The sequence below is a fragment of the Triticum aestivum genome, chromosome 4D (assembly GCF_018294505.1).
Source record: "Triticum aestivum cultivar Chinese Spring chromosome 4D, IWGSC CS RefSeq v2.1, whole genome shotgun sequence".
NCBI lineage: Eukaryota > Viridiplantae > Streptophyta > Magnoliopsida > Poales > Poaceae > Triticum > Triticum aestivum.
Window position 1 is genome coordinate 363,684,227 of NC_057805.1, and position 17,396 is coordinate 363,701,622.

At 43.8% G+C, this 17,396-nt stretch overlaps 3 protein-coding genes across 5 annotated transcripts; all 3 read left to right on the top strand.

The window, feature by feature from the left end:
• The first annotated feature begins 991 nt into the window (after nucleotides 1-991).
• Nucleotides 992-4,827, top strand: LOC123097939 (digalactosyldiacylglycerol synthase 2, chloroplastic). Its single transcript, XM_044519786.1, has 5 exons — nucleotides 992-1,116; nucleotides 1,524-1,844; nucleotides 2,632-2,898; nucleotides 3,391-3,740; nucleotides 3,915-4,827. Exons 2-5 carry the CDS (start codon nucleotides 1,557-1,559, stop codon nucleotides 4,408-4,410), a joined length of 1,401 nt encoding a protein of 466 aa, XP_044375721.1. The 5' UTR covers nucleotides 992-1,116; nucleotides 1,524-1,556; the 3' UTR covers nucleotides 4,411-4,827.
• Nucleotides 4,828-5,300: 473 nt separating this feature from the next.
• LOC123097938 (serine/threonine-protein kinase ATG1c) lies at nucleotides 5,301-11,133 on the top strand. Of its 2 annotated transcripts, none has more exons than XM_044519785.1 (13): nucleotides 5,301-5,791; nucleotides 6,149-6,266; nucleotides 6,349-6,407; nucleotides 6,554-6,618; nucleotides 7,542-7,635; nucleotides 7,735-7,815; nucleotides 7,910-8,015; nucleotides 8,895-8,967; nucleotides 9,039-9,394; nucleotides 9,518-9,858; nucleotides 10,114-10,387; nucleotides 10,474-10,544; nucleotides 10,649-11,133. In XM_044519785.1, the coding sequence occupies exons 1-13, from the start codon at nucleotides 5,534-5,536 to the stop codon at nucleotides 10,850-10,852; spliced, it is 2,100 nt and encodes a 699-aa protein (XP_044375720.1). In that variant the 5' UTR covers nucleotides 5,301-5,533; the 3' UTR covers nucleotides 10,853-11,133. The 2 variants fall into 2 exon arrangements, with proteins under 2 accessions (XP_044375720.1, XP_044375719.1); XM_044519784.1 differs by having other exon boundaries at nucleotides 5,314-5,791; nucleotides 9,485-9,858.
• A 1,116-nt stretch (nucleotides 11,134-12,249) lies between these two features.
• On the top strand, nucleotides 12,250-15,780 carry LOC123100041 (flagellar attachment zone protein 1). Of its 2 annotated transcripts, none has more exons than XM_044522035.1 (15): nucleotides 12,250-12,422; nucleotides 12,557-12,641; nucleotides 12,756-12,778; nucleotides 12,944-13,018; nucleotides 13,100-13,153; nucleotides 13,259-13,336; nucleotides 13,428-13,496; nucleotides 13,560-13,712; nucleotides 13,813-13,981; nucleotides 14,236-14,276; nucleotides 14,637-14,726; nucleotides 14,806-14,910; nucleotides 15,005-15,169; nucleotides 15,284-15,393; nucleotides 15,481-15,780. In XM_044522035.1, the coding sequence occupies exons 1-15, from the start codon at nucleotides 12,387-12,389 to the stop codon at nucleotides 15,554-15,556; spliced, it is 1,329 nt and encodes a 442-aa protein (XP_044377970.1). In that variant the 5' UTR covers nucleotides 12,250-12,386; the 3' UTR covers nucleotides 15,557-15,780. The 2 variants fall into 2 exon arrangements, with proteins under 2 accessions (XP_044377970.1, XP_044377972.1); XM_044522037.1 differs by having other exon boundaries at nucleotides 14,640-14,726.
• The last annotated feature ends 1,616 nt before the right edge of the window (nucleotides 15,781-17,396 follow it).

The window sequence follows — 17,396 nt, forward strand, 5'->3', positions numbered from 1 at the left end:
TGTAGATCCTACCCATCTACATTACACTTGGAATAATAGATTGCTAACGTGAGTGATGAATCTACATGCTCTTTTAACTGTAGGGATGGCCCTCATGAGGATTCACCATGCAAACGTTGGCAATCTAGGTGGCATGTATTTGTTCTTCTAGACCTGGTTAAGCAAGGCATTTTTTGCAAAAAAGATCCAGATTAGTTTGTTATTAAAGTTCATCAAGAGTATAAAGTACATGAAACATAATAAAAATAAGTTGCATTAGCTAAGCCTCTGCTTATTCTTACAACACTTGAAAACAAAGTTTATATATGAATTTTAAATTGCGGTTACAATTGAGAGTGGGTTCCTAGACAGGGCCGGAGACAGCACCCGGCGTCCCCGGGCACTTGCGCAAGCTCATATTCAAATTGACAGTATCCTCATATTCAAATCCATTTTTTAGGCATGATTCTATGACTTACGTTGTCAAGTCTGAATTTATTCTGGTCAATGTAACTAAATATTGATATATTATATATTAGTTCACTCTAAAATTACATTTATATGACTACTATGGTGATATTTTCACTACATCATTACTGTGTATTTTTGGTTCAAAAGTTTGCTGCTAATTTTATATGTTGTCTATCCGAGCACCTGATCTTGATTTGTAGCTTAGATATTTAGGCTTAAACTCGCCGATACTTCACAAAAGTTTCTGTCTCACCCATTGATCCCAAGATAGGATGTCTTTGTCTTCGCTTTAATAGTGGTCTGCTTAATTATATCATCTGCAGGATGATCAAAGAGTGTCAATGTCCTCGAAAAAAGAAAGAGTTTCAATGAACAAGGTTTTTTCATTAGGAAAAAAGCAGACAAGATTAGAGCCACCATCTTTTGGGCCGACTTTTCGGGCCTGTTTCTATCCGTTGCTCAAGCCCGGCTGCACTGAGAATCCGGACCCACAGGCCGAGATTCTGGTGGGTCCCGGTTCCGTTGCCGACGAGACGACAGGTACAGCGGTGTCGATACCCCCACAGTCCCCAAACCCATCTGCACCCCCGGCTGTCATCTTCTTCCCCGCCCTCGCCCTCGCCCCAGCAACCGCTCGCCCCAACCGCGGCGCCACCCATCGCACAGGTAATCCTTCCTCCTCCAACCCCAATTCCCCTCCGTTTGCGCTTCGTCTCATAGTCTCAGTTAGGGCTCGCAGCTTGCTCGATCAGAGGCCTAGAGCTCAGATCGAACGATGTAGTCTGGTCATCTTCATCGCCGGATCTCTCCCCTCGAGTTCCTGGGTGGGGTCTCCGACGGGCTATGCGAGCTTCGCTGCGTGAGTCACATTGCATCCGTGGGCGCCGAATTGGATGCCCCTGGGCCTCTAACTTTTGACCCACACGAATGAATCAATCCCCAAATGTAATGGGGAAATGGAGTGGGCGGGAGGATAAGGAGGGGAACTGGATTCTGCTGTTACTGTCATGCGCTATTCTTCGATGTTACTCCATTATTTAAGGGCCAGTGGCCGTATTCCTTGGAAATTGCAGTGGCCGTGTGCGGTGGGGTGGTTCTGCGAGGCTATGGCGATGGCGAGGAGGCAGCACATCACAATATTCACCACGGCGAGCCTGCCGTGGATGACCGGCACTGCTGTCAACCCCCTGTTCCGGGCGGCTTACCTCGCCAAGGCCGGGGACTGGGAGGTCACGCTGGTGGTGCCGTGGCTGTCCAAGGGGGACCAGATGCTGGTTTACCCTAACAAGATGAAATTCAGTGGGCCGGCGGAGCAAGAAGGCTATGTGTGGCGGTGGCTTGAGGAGCGGACTGGGCCGTTGCCGAGATTCAACATAATTTTCTATCCTGGGAAGGTAAATTTGAACAAATTGCCAAAATATATTGTTATCTCTTGTCATCATGTTGTAAATATCCCTTGAATATATGTGCATGTTTTGTGGTTTAGTGCTTGATAGAAAGCGCAAATGAAGCCTCCCAATTTTTTGCAACACGCGAAAATACATCACCTACTGGTGTTTGGCCCTATCTATGCAACTGTACACTACAGGCATCTGTATGAACTTACATTACTTGTGGAACTAAAATGTTGTAGAATGGTATCTCATGTGTCCTTGTTGGAAATTTCAACTAAGTAGGTAGTAGAAGGTGATTAATTTTGGAAACGTTTATGTATCCAGTACCTGCAATACTGTAACTAGTATTTTTTTTTCCCGCAAATTAATAATACTTGTGTTAGTTGAGCGCAGGACGAGGAGAAACTGAGAAGTACTGGATAATACCCCCTCCGTTCCTAAATATAAGCCTTTTTAGAGATTCCAATATGAACTACATACAGAGCAAACGAGTGAATCTACACTCTAAAATACGTCTATATACATCCGTATGTAGTATGTATTGATTGAAATCTCTAAAGTGGCTTATATTTAGAAACGGAGGGAGTACATAACTTGTATTCACCCCTTTGATGATACATGGTAAAGCAGTAAATTGAGCATAGAAATAGTGGGAGAAGGAAGCTATCTAATGACTTAGTACTTGCCTTTATGCTCTACCAAAGGGCAGCATAAATTGATTTGGTGCTGATAATATTCTTTATATTCTGATCGCATGGCAGACTAGTCTAAATATGTTCATATGCAGTTCTCGACGGAGAAAAGAAGCATTCTACCTGTTGGGGATATTACCGAGACGATATCTGATGAAAAAGCAGATATTGCAGTTCTAGAAGAGCCAGAACATCTGACCTGGTACCATCATGGACGGAGGTGGAAAAAAAAATTCCGTAAAGTTATAGGTGTTGTTCACACCAACTATCTGGAATACGTGAAGAGGGAGAAAAATGGGTACATTCAGGCATTTCTCTTAAAACATATCAATTCTTGGGTCACCGACATCTACTGCCATAAGGTTAGCAGTTTTATTTTCTATTCTGTTTACTGTCACCTCGTTTTATTTCAAGCATTTCATTAAGTATTAACATCCAGTTGGTTTTATGAAACCTCCTAAGTTTTCCAGTCTCCTTAGGCTGAATATTTATATAGACGACTTCATGGATGCATAGTTGCCAATTTAACATCGATAGCATACATGGAATTGCCATATTTGTATAGCATTCATACAAAGCTGGTCCATATTTTTTGGCAGTTATTGTCTATCTAGGGCTGCCCCACTTGTTATCTGCACCGTAAACCATTATGGCTTCTGCATAATGCATTGCGGTAGCGTATTCATGAATGGTAATTTTCATATCTGTATTGGTACAAGAACATCATTCCATCCATGATTTGATATGCAAACATGCGCTCCATTTTCTCTCTTTGAAGACAATAGTTTCTTCATCTAGTTTTTTTTGGTTATGTGCAGTTTCTGACCTTTTGTTGCCCGTGATGTTTTATCTAGGTTATAAGATTATCGGGAGCAACTCAGGAAGTCCCGAGATCTGTAATCTGTAATGTTCATGGAGTAAACCCGAAATTTATTGAAATTGGCAAATTGAAGCATCAGCAAATATCTCAAAGAGAGCAATCATTTTTCAAGGGTGCATATTATATTGGGAAGATGGTCTGGAGTAAAGGCTACACAGAGCTGCTCCACCTGCTTCAGAAGCACCAAAAGGAACTGTCTGGTCTCAAGATGGAGCTCTATGGCAGTGGAGAAGATTCGGATGAAGTTAAAGCATCAGCTGAGAAACTCAATCTGGACGTTAGAGTCTATCCTGGTCGTGACCATGCAGATTCAATATTTCACGAGTGAGATCCTGCGTTTTCCCTATTCCTTAATTTATCTTTTCCTGTGCACCTAAGGGGCCACACAAGCGATGTAGCTGCTAGTGCTTGTTCGAGCTATTCATCTTGCCACAAGTGCATTATGTCATCAATTTATTCCTAATCCAGCTGATTTATATTACCTATTGTTTGTTTCAGCTACAAGGTTTTCATAAACCCAAGCACAACAGATGTAGTTTGCACCACAACTGCAGAAGCCTTGGCGATGGGAAAGATTGTGATCTGCGCAAATCATCCTTCAAATGAATTTTTCAAAAGATTTCCCAACTGCCACATGTACAGCACGGAGAAAGAGTTTGTGAGACTAACCATGAAAGCACTGTCAGAAGAGCCAATCCCACTGACAGAGGAACTGAGGCACGAGCTTTCCTGGGAGGCAGCGACAGAGAGGTTTGTCAGGGTTGCTGAAATCGCACCAGCCACGCCCGCCAAGCAACATCCTTCCACTTCACAGCGTTTCATGTACATCAACCCGGATGAGCTGAAGAAGAACATGGAAGAGGCGTCGGCATTCTTTCACAACACCATCTCTGGGTTTGAAGCCGCCCGTTGTGTGTTTGGCGCGATACCGAACAGCCTGCAGCCCGATGAACAGCAGTGCAAGGAGCTTGGGTGGAGACCCCAGGGATTATAGCCTTTCCACCTCCATGCTGTTGGCATCGACCATACAAGTTTACAACTAATCGCAGCCCAGTTGGGGGGCTGAGGGAACCAACTCTGAAACGGAAACATGTGTGCTCTGAAAAGGATTACCGCTTGACAGGCCCTTGCTTTGCTCTCTTTCTGGTGTGATGAAACTGCAGTTTTCCTTGGTGTCGTCCATCAGATCTGTATCTGGCGATTGTGAAGTCTACCGGCAGGTGAGGAGTGCTCCTGCAAAGTTGAAGCGCTCGGCAGTGCGACGGTCTCATCGTCAGGTGGCATGTATGTATGCTTTGTAACATAACATGCGTGGCAACTACTCCACTACCGTGTAAAGCCAGCTTGTGTTTCGCAACAATTCTATGTGCTGCTGCTCTTGGCCCATCTGAAAAAAGTCTTGTTGTATGTATATGTTGCTCCGTTCCTGTGTGCCACTTGTTAGAACCTGGAGTGCTGCTTTTGGCCGGGTGGCCTACGTGCCGAGCAGCAGGAGCGAGCACCAACCAGCAAGCGATGACGTGAGGCGTCGTGTTTGCTTCCTGGTAGCAATTGACCCCCGCTCGACGCATCATCCATCCGATATGCATATCTCTGTCCACCTCACACGATTCCGACCAAATTCCTAGTCGAGACATATACACGCATTAAAACGCGTCTATATACATCTGGTTAAAAATAATATTTATTTCACAGTAAAACATCTTATAATTCGAAATAGAGGGAGTGTTTTTTTGTTAGAGAAAAACAAACCAAATTAGTATAGCAACATGATTGATGACGCAGAAGCGGATATATGATGATATATTCCATCAGGGACAGGGAGGGAGAGAGAATCTTGCAAAAGACGGGGGAATCTGGCGAGGGCAGCGGATAGGGATAACCATTAAAACCACGCACGCCGCCGAGTGAACAAGTCCTTCTCATTTTCTTTTTCCTCTTCTCTGCTCCGTCTTCCCGTTGTTGTTCCGCTCCCGCAGCAACACCAACGCCAACACCAACACGGTTGCTTCTCCCCCAGCGGCGGAAGGAATCTCGGGTCCCTCCTCCCCCGGCGCCGGGCGGGACCTCGACGGGTAAATCGCGACGGCGCCCTAGAACCCCCGAGCAGCCGGGCGATGGAGGACCGCGGCGGCGGGGGCGGGGGCGCGGGCGGGCGGCGGGTGGGGGACTACGTGCTGCTGCGCCCGATCGGGTCGGGGGCCTACTCACAGGTCTGGCTGGGGAAGCACGTCGCGCGGGGCACCGAGGTGGCCGTCAAGGAGATCGCCATGGACCGCCTCAGCGCCAAGCTCCGCGACAGCCTCCTCTCCGAGGTCGACATCCTCCGCCGCATCACGCACCCCAACATCATCGCGCTCCACGATTCCATCAGGGTAGGGTACCCTCCCTCCTCTCTCTCTCTGCCTGTCTCACGCGCAATTGCTTTCGATCTGTTACTTTTTGTTTTTGTTTTTTTATGTCATTGTCTGCTGTCTATTAGTATTAGCCTGATATGCCTAGATTTGGGAGCCGCTGATGACGATCTCTAGTTCGATTTGGTTTGGAATGCTCTGTAGGTAGACAACCCAAGCAAATGATAGGTTAGAACTTGATGTCTCCCCCTCTCCTAGTACTATCCACATAGATTCAGCAATATTTTTTTAACTATTTTAGTTTTTATCCACATAGATTCCAGAAGAATAACTGTTTTTCCTTACTACGAAGTGATATATGTCTTGTATGTCTCTTAGGATGGCGGGAGGATATATCTCATATTGGAGTATTGTCGAGGTGGTGACTTGTACGCGTATCTTCTACGGCATAAAAGGGTTCCTGAAACTGTTGCTAAGCATTTCATTCGGCAGCTAGGCAAGTATCTTCCCCCATCTCCCGTCTCTTCCCATGGTTGATTCATGTTCTGTGCCTTGCTCATAATCTCTTGTTTCTGCAGCATGTGGTCTGCAGAAGCTTCGTGAAAGCAACGTGGTTCATCGGGATCTTAAACCACAGGTCAGTCATCGCTGTCAACTATTGGTTTGCATTTCTCTGCTCATTTCGTGATCAAGAGTCTGACAAAAGAAATACGAGCTCTCAATACGGTTGCTTGATGATTTTACCAAACCATTGAATTGTAAAGTTTGTGGTTGTCCAAACAGAACATTCTTCTTGTTTCAAATAATGGAACGTCCATCTTGAAGATTGCTGACTTCGGATTTGCAAAGTGAGTTACTTCTGTTCTGTTTCATTCATTCTCGGAGACAGAACATTAGTTGCTACTTTCCTCGCATGACCTTGGTTTAGTGGAATGAATCACAAATCCCTGTTTTAAATCTTTGTTCTAGTGGATGCCATGTAAAATTGTTATCATGCTACATATCATAAGAATGATATATGCCAGCCTTTCTTTCTTGCTGCCACATTTCTTTGTGGGGGTCCACCAGCTTCTGCTTGTTTTTCACTGTTATTTGATTTTCTTTTCCTGAGCGACTAGCGCTATGTCGACTGATGTGGACCAGAATATTGGGAATAGACACCATGCCATGGCCAAACGGGTCTGCTCCTTTCTTAACTGATGTGTATCCTGCACTAATAGGTCAGTGTTCCGTTTCAATTGCGAAATAGCACACTATCTAACCCACTCCTTTCCTAACGCTTAATGGACTTGCATCTTCCATTGGTAGAACCATTTTACCTAGTTTAGCAAAAATGTGCAGTATCGGGTTCAAAAGTTCCCTCAACATGTCTGCAGTAATAACTCCTATAATCTGAATTGATATTGTGCTATTGCTGGAGAAAAAATATCCCACAGAAATTGATATTGTGCTATTGCTGGAGAAAAATATCCCACATTTTCTAAGAAAACCTCTGCAACATACAAAGTTTGTCTGCAATAATTTTGACAAAAAGAAAAACAGAGCTGCAACCTTTAAAGTTACGTCTGCTTCATTTTGAGGTAGTTTTTGCAACATTTGCAAATTGCATGTGTTCATGAACTCGCATCTCGGCTTTCACTGCACGCTGCTGATCAAGTGGGTTTAATAATGGGTGAATGAGTCGTCAACTATCGGATAACTTCAGTATGTCAGGCGTATGATACTTTATCTGTTTCAGTTTCACTCATTTTGTATTTGTGTGCGTGAGCAGATTTTTGCAACCTTCTGGTCTAGCTGAAACACTTTGTGGTTCACCCCTTTACATGGCTCCAGAAGTCATGCAAGCTCAGAAGTATGATGCAAAGGTCGGACCTTTTTTTTTTCTTTCTGTTTCTGTGTGGGCTTTGTGATCGACTGTACCTATTCTTGACTCTGTGTTTCATGCTCGATTTCTGACAGAACAGGCAGATCTTTGGAGCGTTGGTATTATTCTATATCAACTTGTTACTGGATCTCCACCTTTTAACGGGGATAGTCAAATCCAGGTTTATCTCATTTTTAATATGATATAGTTTCTTCTACATTGTCGAAATAGTATGTGCCTACAAGTGCTAATGGAAACTATCATTACTTTATCAGTTGATGAAAAACATACTAAAGTCAGGTCAATTACGATTTCCATCTGATTGTGAGTTGAGCCATGATTGCATTGACTTGTGCAGAAAGTTACTGCGAATCAGTTCAGGTACAAATCATTGTCTCTACTTTATACAGAAACAATTTTATGCAAGCAGTAGGCAGTTCCTCACGTCATTATTTATTCTACTGCTACTTGTTTTTTTCTGGCATAAGTATTGCTACTTGGTGGGGTGAAGTATTCAGAAGTATTACTGTGATCTAACAGACATCTGGTCGAAAATGAATGGTACCATTCAAAAGTAAATTTGGTGGCATTGTAATTGGCCATTTTTTCTTCTCTTTGACTCCATTTGCACCCTTCCTGGATTTACTGACTCATTTATTCCTTAATAGTTACCATGCAAAATAATAAATTGTATCAGAGTATTAATTATTGCTAGATAAACACTATTATAACATGTGAGTTGTGAATTAGTCTGTACCAGAGGAGGATAATTGTCTATTAATGCACTTCTATTTTTTGCCTGTGCAATTTTAAGTTTTAAGTCATCACAATTGCATGTTTTCTTCATGAATAATTAACAGTAGTGACTGGTAACCATGTAAAGTGTATCATTGAACATTATGAATTGTTCAAAAGAAAAAGATTAAAGCACATTATGCAATCTGTTACGATATTTACTCCCTCCGTTTTTATTTACTCTGCATATTAGATTTGACTGAAGTCAAACTTCATAAAGTTTGACCAAGTTCATAGAAAAAAATATGAACATTTACAATACAAATCTATATGATGTGAAAGTGTATTCAATAATGAATCTAATGGTATTGATTTGTTATTGTATACGTTAATATTTTTGTCTATAAACCTTGTCAAAGTTTACAAAGTTTGATTTTGACCAAAGCTAATATGCGGAGTAAACAAAAACGGAGGGAGTATTAAGGAGTATTAATGGTACCGTTCTAATATGTGTAATTGATGCAGTGGAACGCCTTACAGTTGAAGAGTTTGTGAACCATCCATTTCTCTCTGAACATGCTCCAGAGAGAATCTTGAGGTAATATCTTTGTGCTACCATCTTTATACCACATCATGCAATGTGTTTGATATTATGTAGTGCATTGGCAGTCGGACACCATCAGACACAAGAGATGGCTTTCCCTTCACTAAAAGCAGTCCAACGAGGCTTTCGGGCCAAAGTTCTCAAGAAGATTGTATGCCTTTTCCTTTAGATCTGTCAACTGGACAGGAGGAGAGTCCTGCTCCTGAGAGTAATGCCCCAATGAAATCTTATGGGTTTGCTACTAGTAAAAAGTTGGATAAAACTTCAGGCCAGAGTCCGTCGAAGCATACAGGCCTGTTCTCCAGATACATCATGGGCAACAATTATGCACCTAGCAGTCAACGTCTGGACCATCCTGGTCAAAGGACCAAAGAAAGCAAGATTGGTGAAGGACGTGGTGCTAAAGGTGTTCATCCAGAAGGTACCGAAGTCTCTTGTGATTTTCACATATTTCTTCATAATCATTGTGAATAGTTCTTACTGAATTCATTATTTTTGCTTTGTAATGTAGATTCCCCTATCATTGATTCATTAGAGTTTGTAGATCAGGAATATGTCTTTGTGTCTGGACATGCGGAAGGATCCTCTTCTTCAACAAGTGCCTCTCTACAGCGTAATTTGCCAGCTAAGTATGAGAATCCTTCTGTTTCGCCACCAAACTTAGCTGCTCTGAGTGCACCAGTGCCAATAAATGGCACAGCAATAAACAGGCAACAGTCTGCTGGAACTGGTAGCTTGGACAGTCATTGTTCTCCAATATCTGGTACTTCACATGGATCTGCGTACATGAGTGATGGCTTGGATCAACCACCATCTCATTATCTGACCAGGATTAGATTATTGGGGCAGTATGCTTCTACCATAGCGGAGTTGGTCAAAGAAGAGGTAAATTTATATGCTTGATGACTCTCTAGTCTTTGTTTCCTTGCTTTCCTATTTAATTCCCTTCTATTTTATTTCATCTCAACTTTTTGAGATGTCGGAACGTTTTGTTCAGATGTTTGTGTGCTTTTCTTATTGCGGCAAACTATTATGTTTTTCTATCACATTGATCTGCCTAATGTAACTTTGTGAGCATTATCTATGTGACTTCTAACTTGTTTTTACGTCTTGTTGGTCAACCACCCAAAATCTTTGAAGATAAAAGGTGGCAGGCACTTAGAGGCATTCTCGATCCAGCTAATTATTCTTGCGACCTGGAAGCAAGCAATTCACATATGCAATTCCTATGCGGCTTCAGCTGCCAGAGAGAGTCCCTCACATGATATCACTATGAAGGGGCTTGATACTGACGTTCTCCAATTGCTTGCAAACTCTCAAATGGCTGATGAAGAATGCACACAGATTGAGAGGCAGTTTCTCACTGAAGTTGAACATGCTGAAGAACTTGCAAGCACTGTAGGGCAGATACCTGGTACTGAACCTTGCTTGGGGCCGTGAGCCATTATCATCTGCTTTGTAAGACTTTCTTTTGTGCTGATAGTGAGCTAATGCATGCAGATGCTACAGCGATGCCCGACGCTGTTGAATTAATATTTCAATTTGCACTAGAATATGGAAGGCATGGTGGTGTAAGTACAAGCATGCTTTCTTTCATCCCAGAACCAACAGCAGTTGGTGTTTTACCATTTTTGTCCACCCACTCATTTTGTTTTCTTTCTGGTCTTGATTGCAGGTTGTAGAGATGATGGGGAAAGCAGCAGTGGCCATGTCGCGGTATACAAAGGCAATATGCTTGCTGCGTTTTCTCCTGATCGAGGCACCATCGCTCGCCCTCAACCCGCCTTTGTCCCTGACTAGATCTGACCGACACCGACTGCGCTCATACATTGAAGCCCTCAACGCAAGGCTCAGCCAGTTGCAATGCCCGAGTCACTGACCGCTGCCGGTGGGCCTTCTTGGGGGCTGACTTGTACAATATTCTTTCATTTGTACATATATTTGTTGGCCCAAACGAGGGCGTGTAAGATGGCCACGCTAGAGATCGTGAGATTAGCGAATGTAGTGGAAATCCAGTGTAACCGCCCAAACTACTATCGTAACGTGAGGTGTGTGTGCGTGTGTTATGCATGCTTTATTCTGTACCAACTAAGGCTGCAGCCATGGTCATGATGTAAACAGACTGCTTACTCGTTATTTATTTCTTGGGCCGTTACACTATGCTGAAGGTGTCGTACTGGCTGTCATTGGTTTACTGTTATGCTGCCTGCTTCAACCTAGCTTATGATCGCCACTTGTGCCGCCAGTTCTTGCAAGAGCATGATCCCAGCAGGAGATATCAAAAGAGTAGGCTCGCACTCGTTGTAGTGCAATTCACACCACGGAGAAGGATGCGGGTTATGGTAAATACAGGCGAACGATACATAAAACGTGGTCCATAGCTATTCGCACCATGGAGAAGGATGCGGATTGTGGTAAATACAGGTGAACAAATGTGGTCCATAGCTATTCGCACCACGGAGAAGGATGCGGATTGTGGTAAATACAGGTGAACAAATGGCACACAAAACGTTGTCTAGAGCTTGCATACCCTCAAACAGGCTCCATTGGCCACGAGGAAACGTGCAGACAACCAGACAGGCCCTTGATGTATGATCAGTGTTTCACCTCTCGTGATTCCAGAGTTGGCACGCATGCAATGACCACATCGTCTCCGTCTGCGGCGTCCATGTTGCTGCCGCATCTAACTGGAGTTGCCGGCGGCGGTGACTTCCCAGTTCCCACTTGTGCCTTTTTTTTCTTTTCTTTTTGAGTCCAAGTACCCACTGGTGCAAAGTTCAAAAAAAAAATTCCCACCTTTTTTTAAGACACTATTAGATTTTTTTTGACAAATAATACACTTTTGGATTAGTTTGAATTGTTTACCACATATGTCACTTGTGCCTGTGCGGATGGGTCTACCTCCGAGAGACTGAGCCGGCATATCATCTTGAGATTTACGAAGCCACCATAGGCGCCTCGTCGTCGACGGGAACATCTCCTCCCACTGAAAGCGCATCGCCGGAAATCCTGAAATAAATCCAGGAATAATGCGAGCACCAGGATTTAAACCCTGATGGGTTGGGAATATCACTGTCCACCTAACCATCTCAACCACAGGTTGATTCGCCCGTGCGGATGGGTCGTCATTTTCTTTTGAGCGTAAGGATGGGTAGCCTCGCCCTCAAAAAGAAAAAAGGATGGGTAGCCTCAATCTTGGGCCATCAAAGCAAGAGGCCCACCTGGTGCTTTTGATGAGCCCATCGCTAACCAGCCGACGACACAAGCTTCGGTTGGTTGCCTCGTCGTGTCTCTCGTTCCCCCACCTCTCCAACCGCGGCAATTGCAGAACCGGAGGAGCTCCGGGTTCCTCCGTTCCGAAATCCCCCGAATCCTCCCGAGCTCCCGCGCCGGCCGATCCATTGCTCGCCGCGATGGAGTCTCAGCACGCTTCCAGGGGCCGCCGCACCGTACGCCTCCCTCCATCCCCCGCTTTCAACTTTCTTTCCTTTTTTTGGAGGCGGGCAGCGGCTCAGATCCGTGCCTCGCTTCGCCCGTCAGCTTCTGATGTCCGAGGCTCCGATCTCTGTTGCGTGCGTGGCAGCTGGAGGAGATCCGGCAGAAGAGGGCGGCCGAGAGGATGCAGCAGCAAACGCCCGCCGCGACCGCGTCCCACGGCGACCCTCACGGTTGGTCCATCCTTCTCTCTATCTGTCTGCCGGAACAATTCCTTTGCTATCTTTGCTTAATCCGCTTCTCTTCGGTGCTAATCCTGCCTTTAAAACACCTCCGGTGATCCGCAGGGAACCAAAGAGCCGCGGCAGAGGTTAGTTTTTCAGTTTCCTCCTTTGCATCCAAGAGCTGAGGCATGTTTGCTACGCCATTTGTTTGCATTGGGGCATTGAAAAAAAATGCTTTTTGTTGCAAATGTGTAGCAACCCTGTTGTTTATAGATTGTAACTAAGGCCTTTTTTTTCGTCTGAAATGGTAGCTCCTTGCACGAGTTCAACAACTTGAAAATGGAAACTTGGAATTGGAGAGGGAAAACCAAATGCTGATGTCCAAGGTATCTTTGTCTGTGATATGATGTATTGCGTAGTTATTTGAGGAATAGCAAGTCCTAACACACACGGCATGCGTCCCGCAGTTTGCTGAGAAGGAAGTCGAAAAGGATTCCCTGGTTAACCGATTGAATGACCTCGTGAGTTACATCTTGTATTATTGCTAGCCAGTACTGGTAGCGCATCTTAGTGCATCTCAGTTTACATGCATCTAAGCCGTTTGTTGCCTGATTTGTGACTTGCAGGAGAAAAATATAGTGCCCTCGTTGAAAAAGGCTCTAAATGACATTTCATTGGAGAAAGACGCTGCAGTTGTCGCTAAGGTATTCAGCTCTTGTTTTGTAGGAATATTTGTGCAATAGTCTGCTAACTGTGCATGCATGCCTCATCATTTCTTCCTGGTATGATAAGTAGGAGGATACTCTAGCGCAACTAAGGAGCATGAAGAAGCGGTTGAGAGAGGCAGAGGAGGAGCAGTACAGGGTATGTCTAAAGTTTGTGCCTTCTTAGCATTACAGTCCGCATGCTCATGTTGCAACTCAACAGGCAGAAGAAGACTCTGCATCCTTGAGAGCGCAGCTCAATACCCTGCAGCAGCAAGTAATGAGCAACTCTTACAGTGGATATGCAGTGGGAACATCAAGTGAGCAAACTCTTGCCATGGAAAAGGAGATACAGGATTTACAAGCTCAGCTAAAGGTTGGTTGTTTATGCCTTCCACTTCAGCGCTGTACTTGCTTCCATTCTCGTTTGGTCTATCTACAAAAACTTTGACATCTAAAAAAAATGGCAAACACAGCAAGAGTCACTGCTAAGGCAACAGGAGCAGCAAAAACTAGCTGAAGAGTCCCTACTGAGGCAGCAAGATCAGCAAAGGCTAGCTGAAGAACAATCCCGTACCACTTCTCTTGCGGTTGAAAAGCGAGAGATGGAAGAGAAAATTGCTGCATTAACAAAGAAATCTTCAGGTGTGGATGAAAATTATTTCGTGGGTATTATACTATTATATCATCTCTAAATTGAGGATGTAGAAAAATTTAAGCAAACATGTAACTCTATTCTCCAGATGTTGCTGTAGGTGTTTTCTGCCATGCTTTATGGTCATGTAGTGTTGAAACATTCCATATTTTTTGATATATAGTTACATGCTAAGGTACTTACTACCATGTTGCTTTCAAAATTTTGCACCTACTTGCTGAAATAAGTTTTCCCTTCCATGCAGAAGAGGCTTCTGAATTTGCTGCACGCAAGGCATTTTCAATGGTAACACATCTAACAAACTTTATGTTCGTTAATTTCATCAGAAAGTAAGTTTCTTACAGTATAGACCATTAGACTGCATAGGCACATGTTTAGGCATGGTGCTATGGCCATTCACAGTAACACCATACAGTTATTATGCCCAGATTGATCAAGAGCTTTGGAGGTATGTATGGCTGGTACCAGATCATGTGGTACCTGGTGATCGAGCACCTGTAGTTCTGAAGGCATAGTTAAAAGTCAAAAATTGCAGTGGTGACTAGAATAGTCACATGCACATGTAGATTGTAGGTTCATAGTATTCTTGTAGCTGATCTCAGCTCTTAAAACAATCTGTACTGATTGCTTTTTTCGTTATGGCAGCAGGATAGGGAAAAACTTGAAAACCAGTTGCATGATATGGCTTTGATGGTTGAGAGGTTAGAGGGCAGCCGCCAAAAGCTGCTGATGGAGGTGTTTGACTTTGCCTTCCTTTTATTTTCGCTAAAGTAAGTTTCCTAAATGGTGACTAATTTCTGTATGTGTTCAACAGATTGATTCCCAGTCATTAGAAATAGAGAATCTGTTTGAGGAGAACTCAGTCTTGTCAACTTCATATCAAGAAGCTATGTCTGTTACGATGGAATGGGAGAACCAGGTGTGCTGTTCGTATTCAGTTTGTGCATGGAGTATGCTAAAAATCTTTGTTACGAAATCTGCATCTTGCCTACTGACTTCATCTAAACTTGCAGGTTAAAGATTGTCTGAAGCAAAATGAAGAGCTTCGTCTCCACTTAGAGAAGCTAAGAATTGAGCAAGCTAACCTGTTGAAAACAAACAATACTAGTGTCCAGCTAGATGGCCAAAGTGAGACCAGCATCCCACCAGAACTGGTCACAGAGAATCTTTCTCTAAAGGTTAATAACTGAAACTGGTGAAAACGTTTTTTGTTGTTTGGGTGATGACCAACTTGTGGTCAAATCCAGTTAATATCATGTCATCAATTTACAGTAGCTTCCTGCCACATGTAGGATGAACTTGTCAAAGAACAGAGCAGATCTGAGGGATTATCGGCAGAGATAATGAAACTTTCAGCTCAGCTTAGAAAGGCAGTCCAAGCACAGAATAACCTGACACGCTTGTAAGTCTGCTACCATTTTCTTATATTTTCCTTAGTCGACCCCATTTTCTGTTTGGTAAAATCAAACTGTTTCCGTCTCCTGTGCAGATATAGACCTGTATTAAAAGACATCGAGGGTAATCTGATGAAAATGAAACAAGAAACTTATACGACAATTATATGATTTTGCCGAGGTATGAGTGCAAACAGCGATGACGCCACTTGCACCACAAATTGATCGGTATACTTTTTTGCTGTATCTGCCTACCTTCATTAGGCAGTTCTTAATTTGTAGAGTTCAATCAACATTGTTGTACATGTGCGGTACTGATGTATTTATCGTTTATGCTGATGTATTTTGTAAACTGGCTGAAATGATGAAAGGGAAAATCAGTATACAAATTGTCATCCCTGTGGACATTTATTTAGCTTGCGCTGGATCATTTGTGTTTGCCTCGTGCCTACACAAACATGTGCCTACAAAATTAGTTTGCCTCGTGCCTAACTTTGCACCTTAAAATAAAGGGCAAAATAGTCAGGATGTGATTTCATGATATTGTAGATGATTATCATTTCATGATACTATTAAGCAGCATTACAATGCATTTGCAGTAACTGTGCCAGATCATGAGTGAGTGGGGATCCAAATAGGATACCGCTATCATTGATCTTATACAGCTTAGCCATCTCATGTGCAACTCTGTTGCTATCTCTACCAATCTTGTGGCTATGAATATTTGGCTTTGTCCTCAACATGTCTAGCATCTCATGTAAGGTTCCCTCCAAGCAGAAAGAGGGTTCATATTTGCATGCAAGTTGGTAATCACGATGGCAGAATCGTCGAACAATCATCTAAGATGATATGCTCGTCGACCAAATGTAGCACATCGCTTAGAGCAACTCCAACAAGCCGACCCAAACGGACGACGCTTTTGTCCGTTTGGGCCGGCCGTCCGCCCTGTTTGAGATTTGGGTCGGCAGTGCGTTCAACGCGCCAACCCATATGTGCCGGCGTGGTCGGCTGGCCGCCCTTTTTCAACAAAAAAATAGCCGAAATTTTGCATTATTTCACACACAACTTTTGCATTATTTCACAAGCAAACATATAGTCCACAACCAAATAAATAACATAGTTTCAACCAAATAAATAGCTTAGTTTTACAAGCCGAATAAAAGTAAAAATGTCTCACATAGTTTTGCAAGCCGAATAAAAAAGATACATGTATTGGTTGCCAACATGAGCCCACATATGCTCAACCAAATCATTTTGCAGTTGCATGTGAGTTTCCCAATCACGCAAGTCATGATGAAATTGGGTGAACTGTTCAAACGTTGCCGCTCCTCCATGCTTAGGCACAACATTCTCACCCTGAAACTGAAACCCTTGATCGTAGAGACGTTTCGGGCACTCAGCTTGTACGATCATATTGTGCATGATCACACAAGCAGTCATCACCTCCCACAGTTTCTGCGTGCTCCAAGTATTAGCAGGATACCGAACGATGCCCCATCGAGATTGCAAAACACCAAAGGCATGCTCGACGTCCTTCCTAGCACTCTCTTGCTCTTGGGAAAATCTTTTCCTCTTCTCTCCGACAGGGTTGGGGATTGTCTTCATAATAGTGGTCCACTGAGGATAGATACCGTCACCCAGGTAGTATCCTTTGTCGTAGTTGTGGCCGTTGATAGTAAAGTTCACCAGTGGGCTATTGCCTTCGGCAAGCCTAGCAAACACCGGCGACTGCTAAAGCACGTTGATATCATTGTGTGATCCGGCCATGCCAAAGAAAGAGTGCCAGATCTAGAGATCTTGAGACACCACGGCCTCAAGTATGACAGTGCAAGCCCTGACATGGCCCTTATACTGCCCTTGCCAAGCAGAAGGGCAGTTCTTCCACTCCTAGTGCATGCAGTCTATGCTGCCAAGCATCCCTGGGAAGCCCTGCTGGCATTCATTGCCAACAAACGGGATGTATCTTCAGGAGTCGGCTCTCTTGAGTACTGAGGGCCAAACACAGCAATAA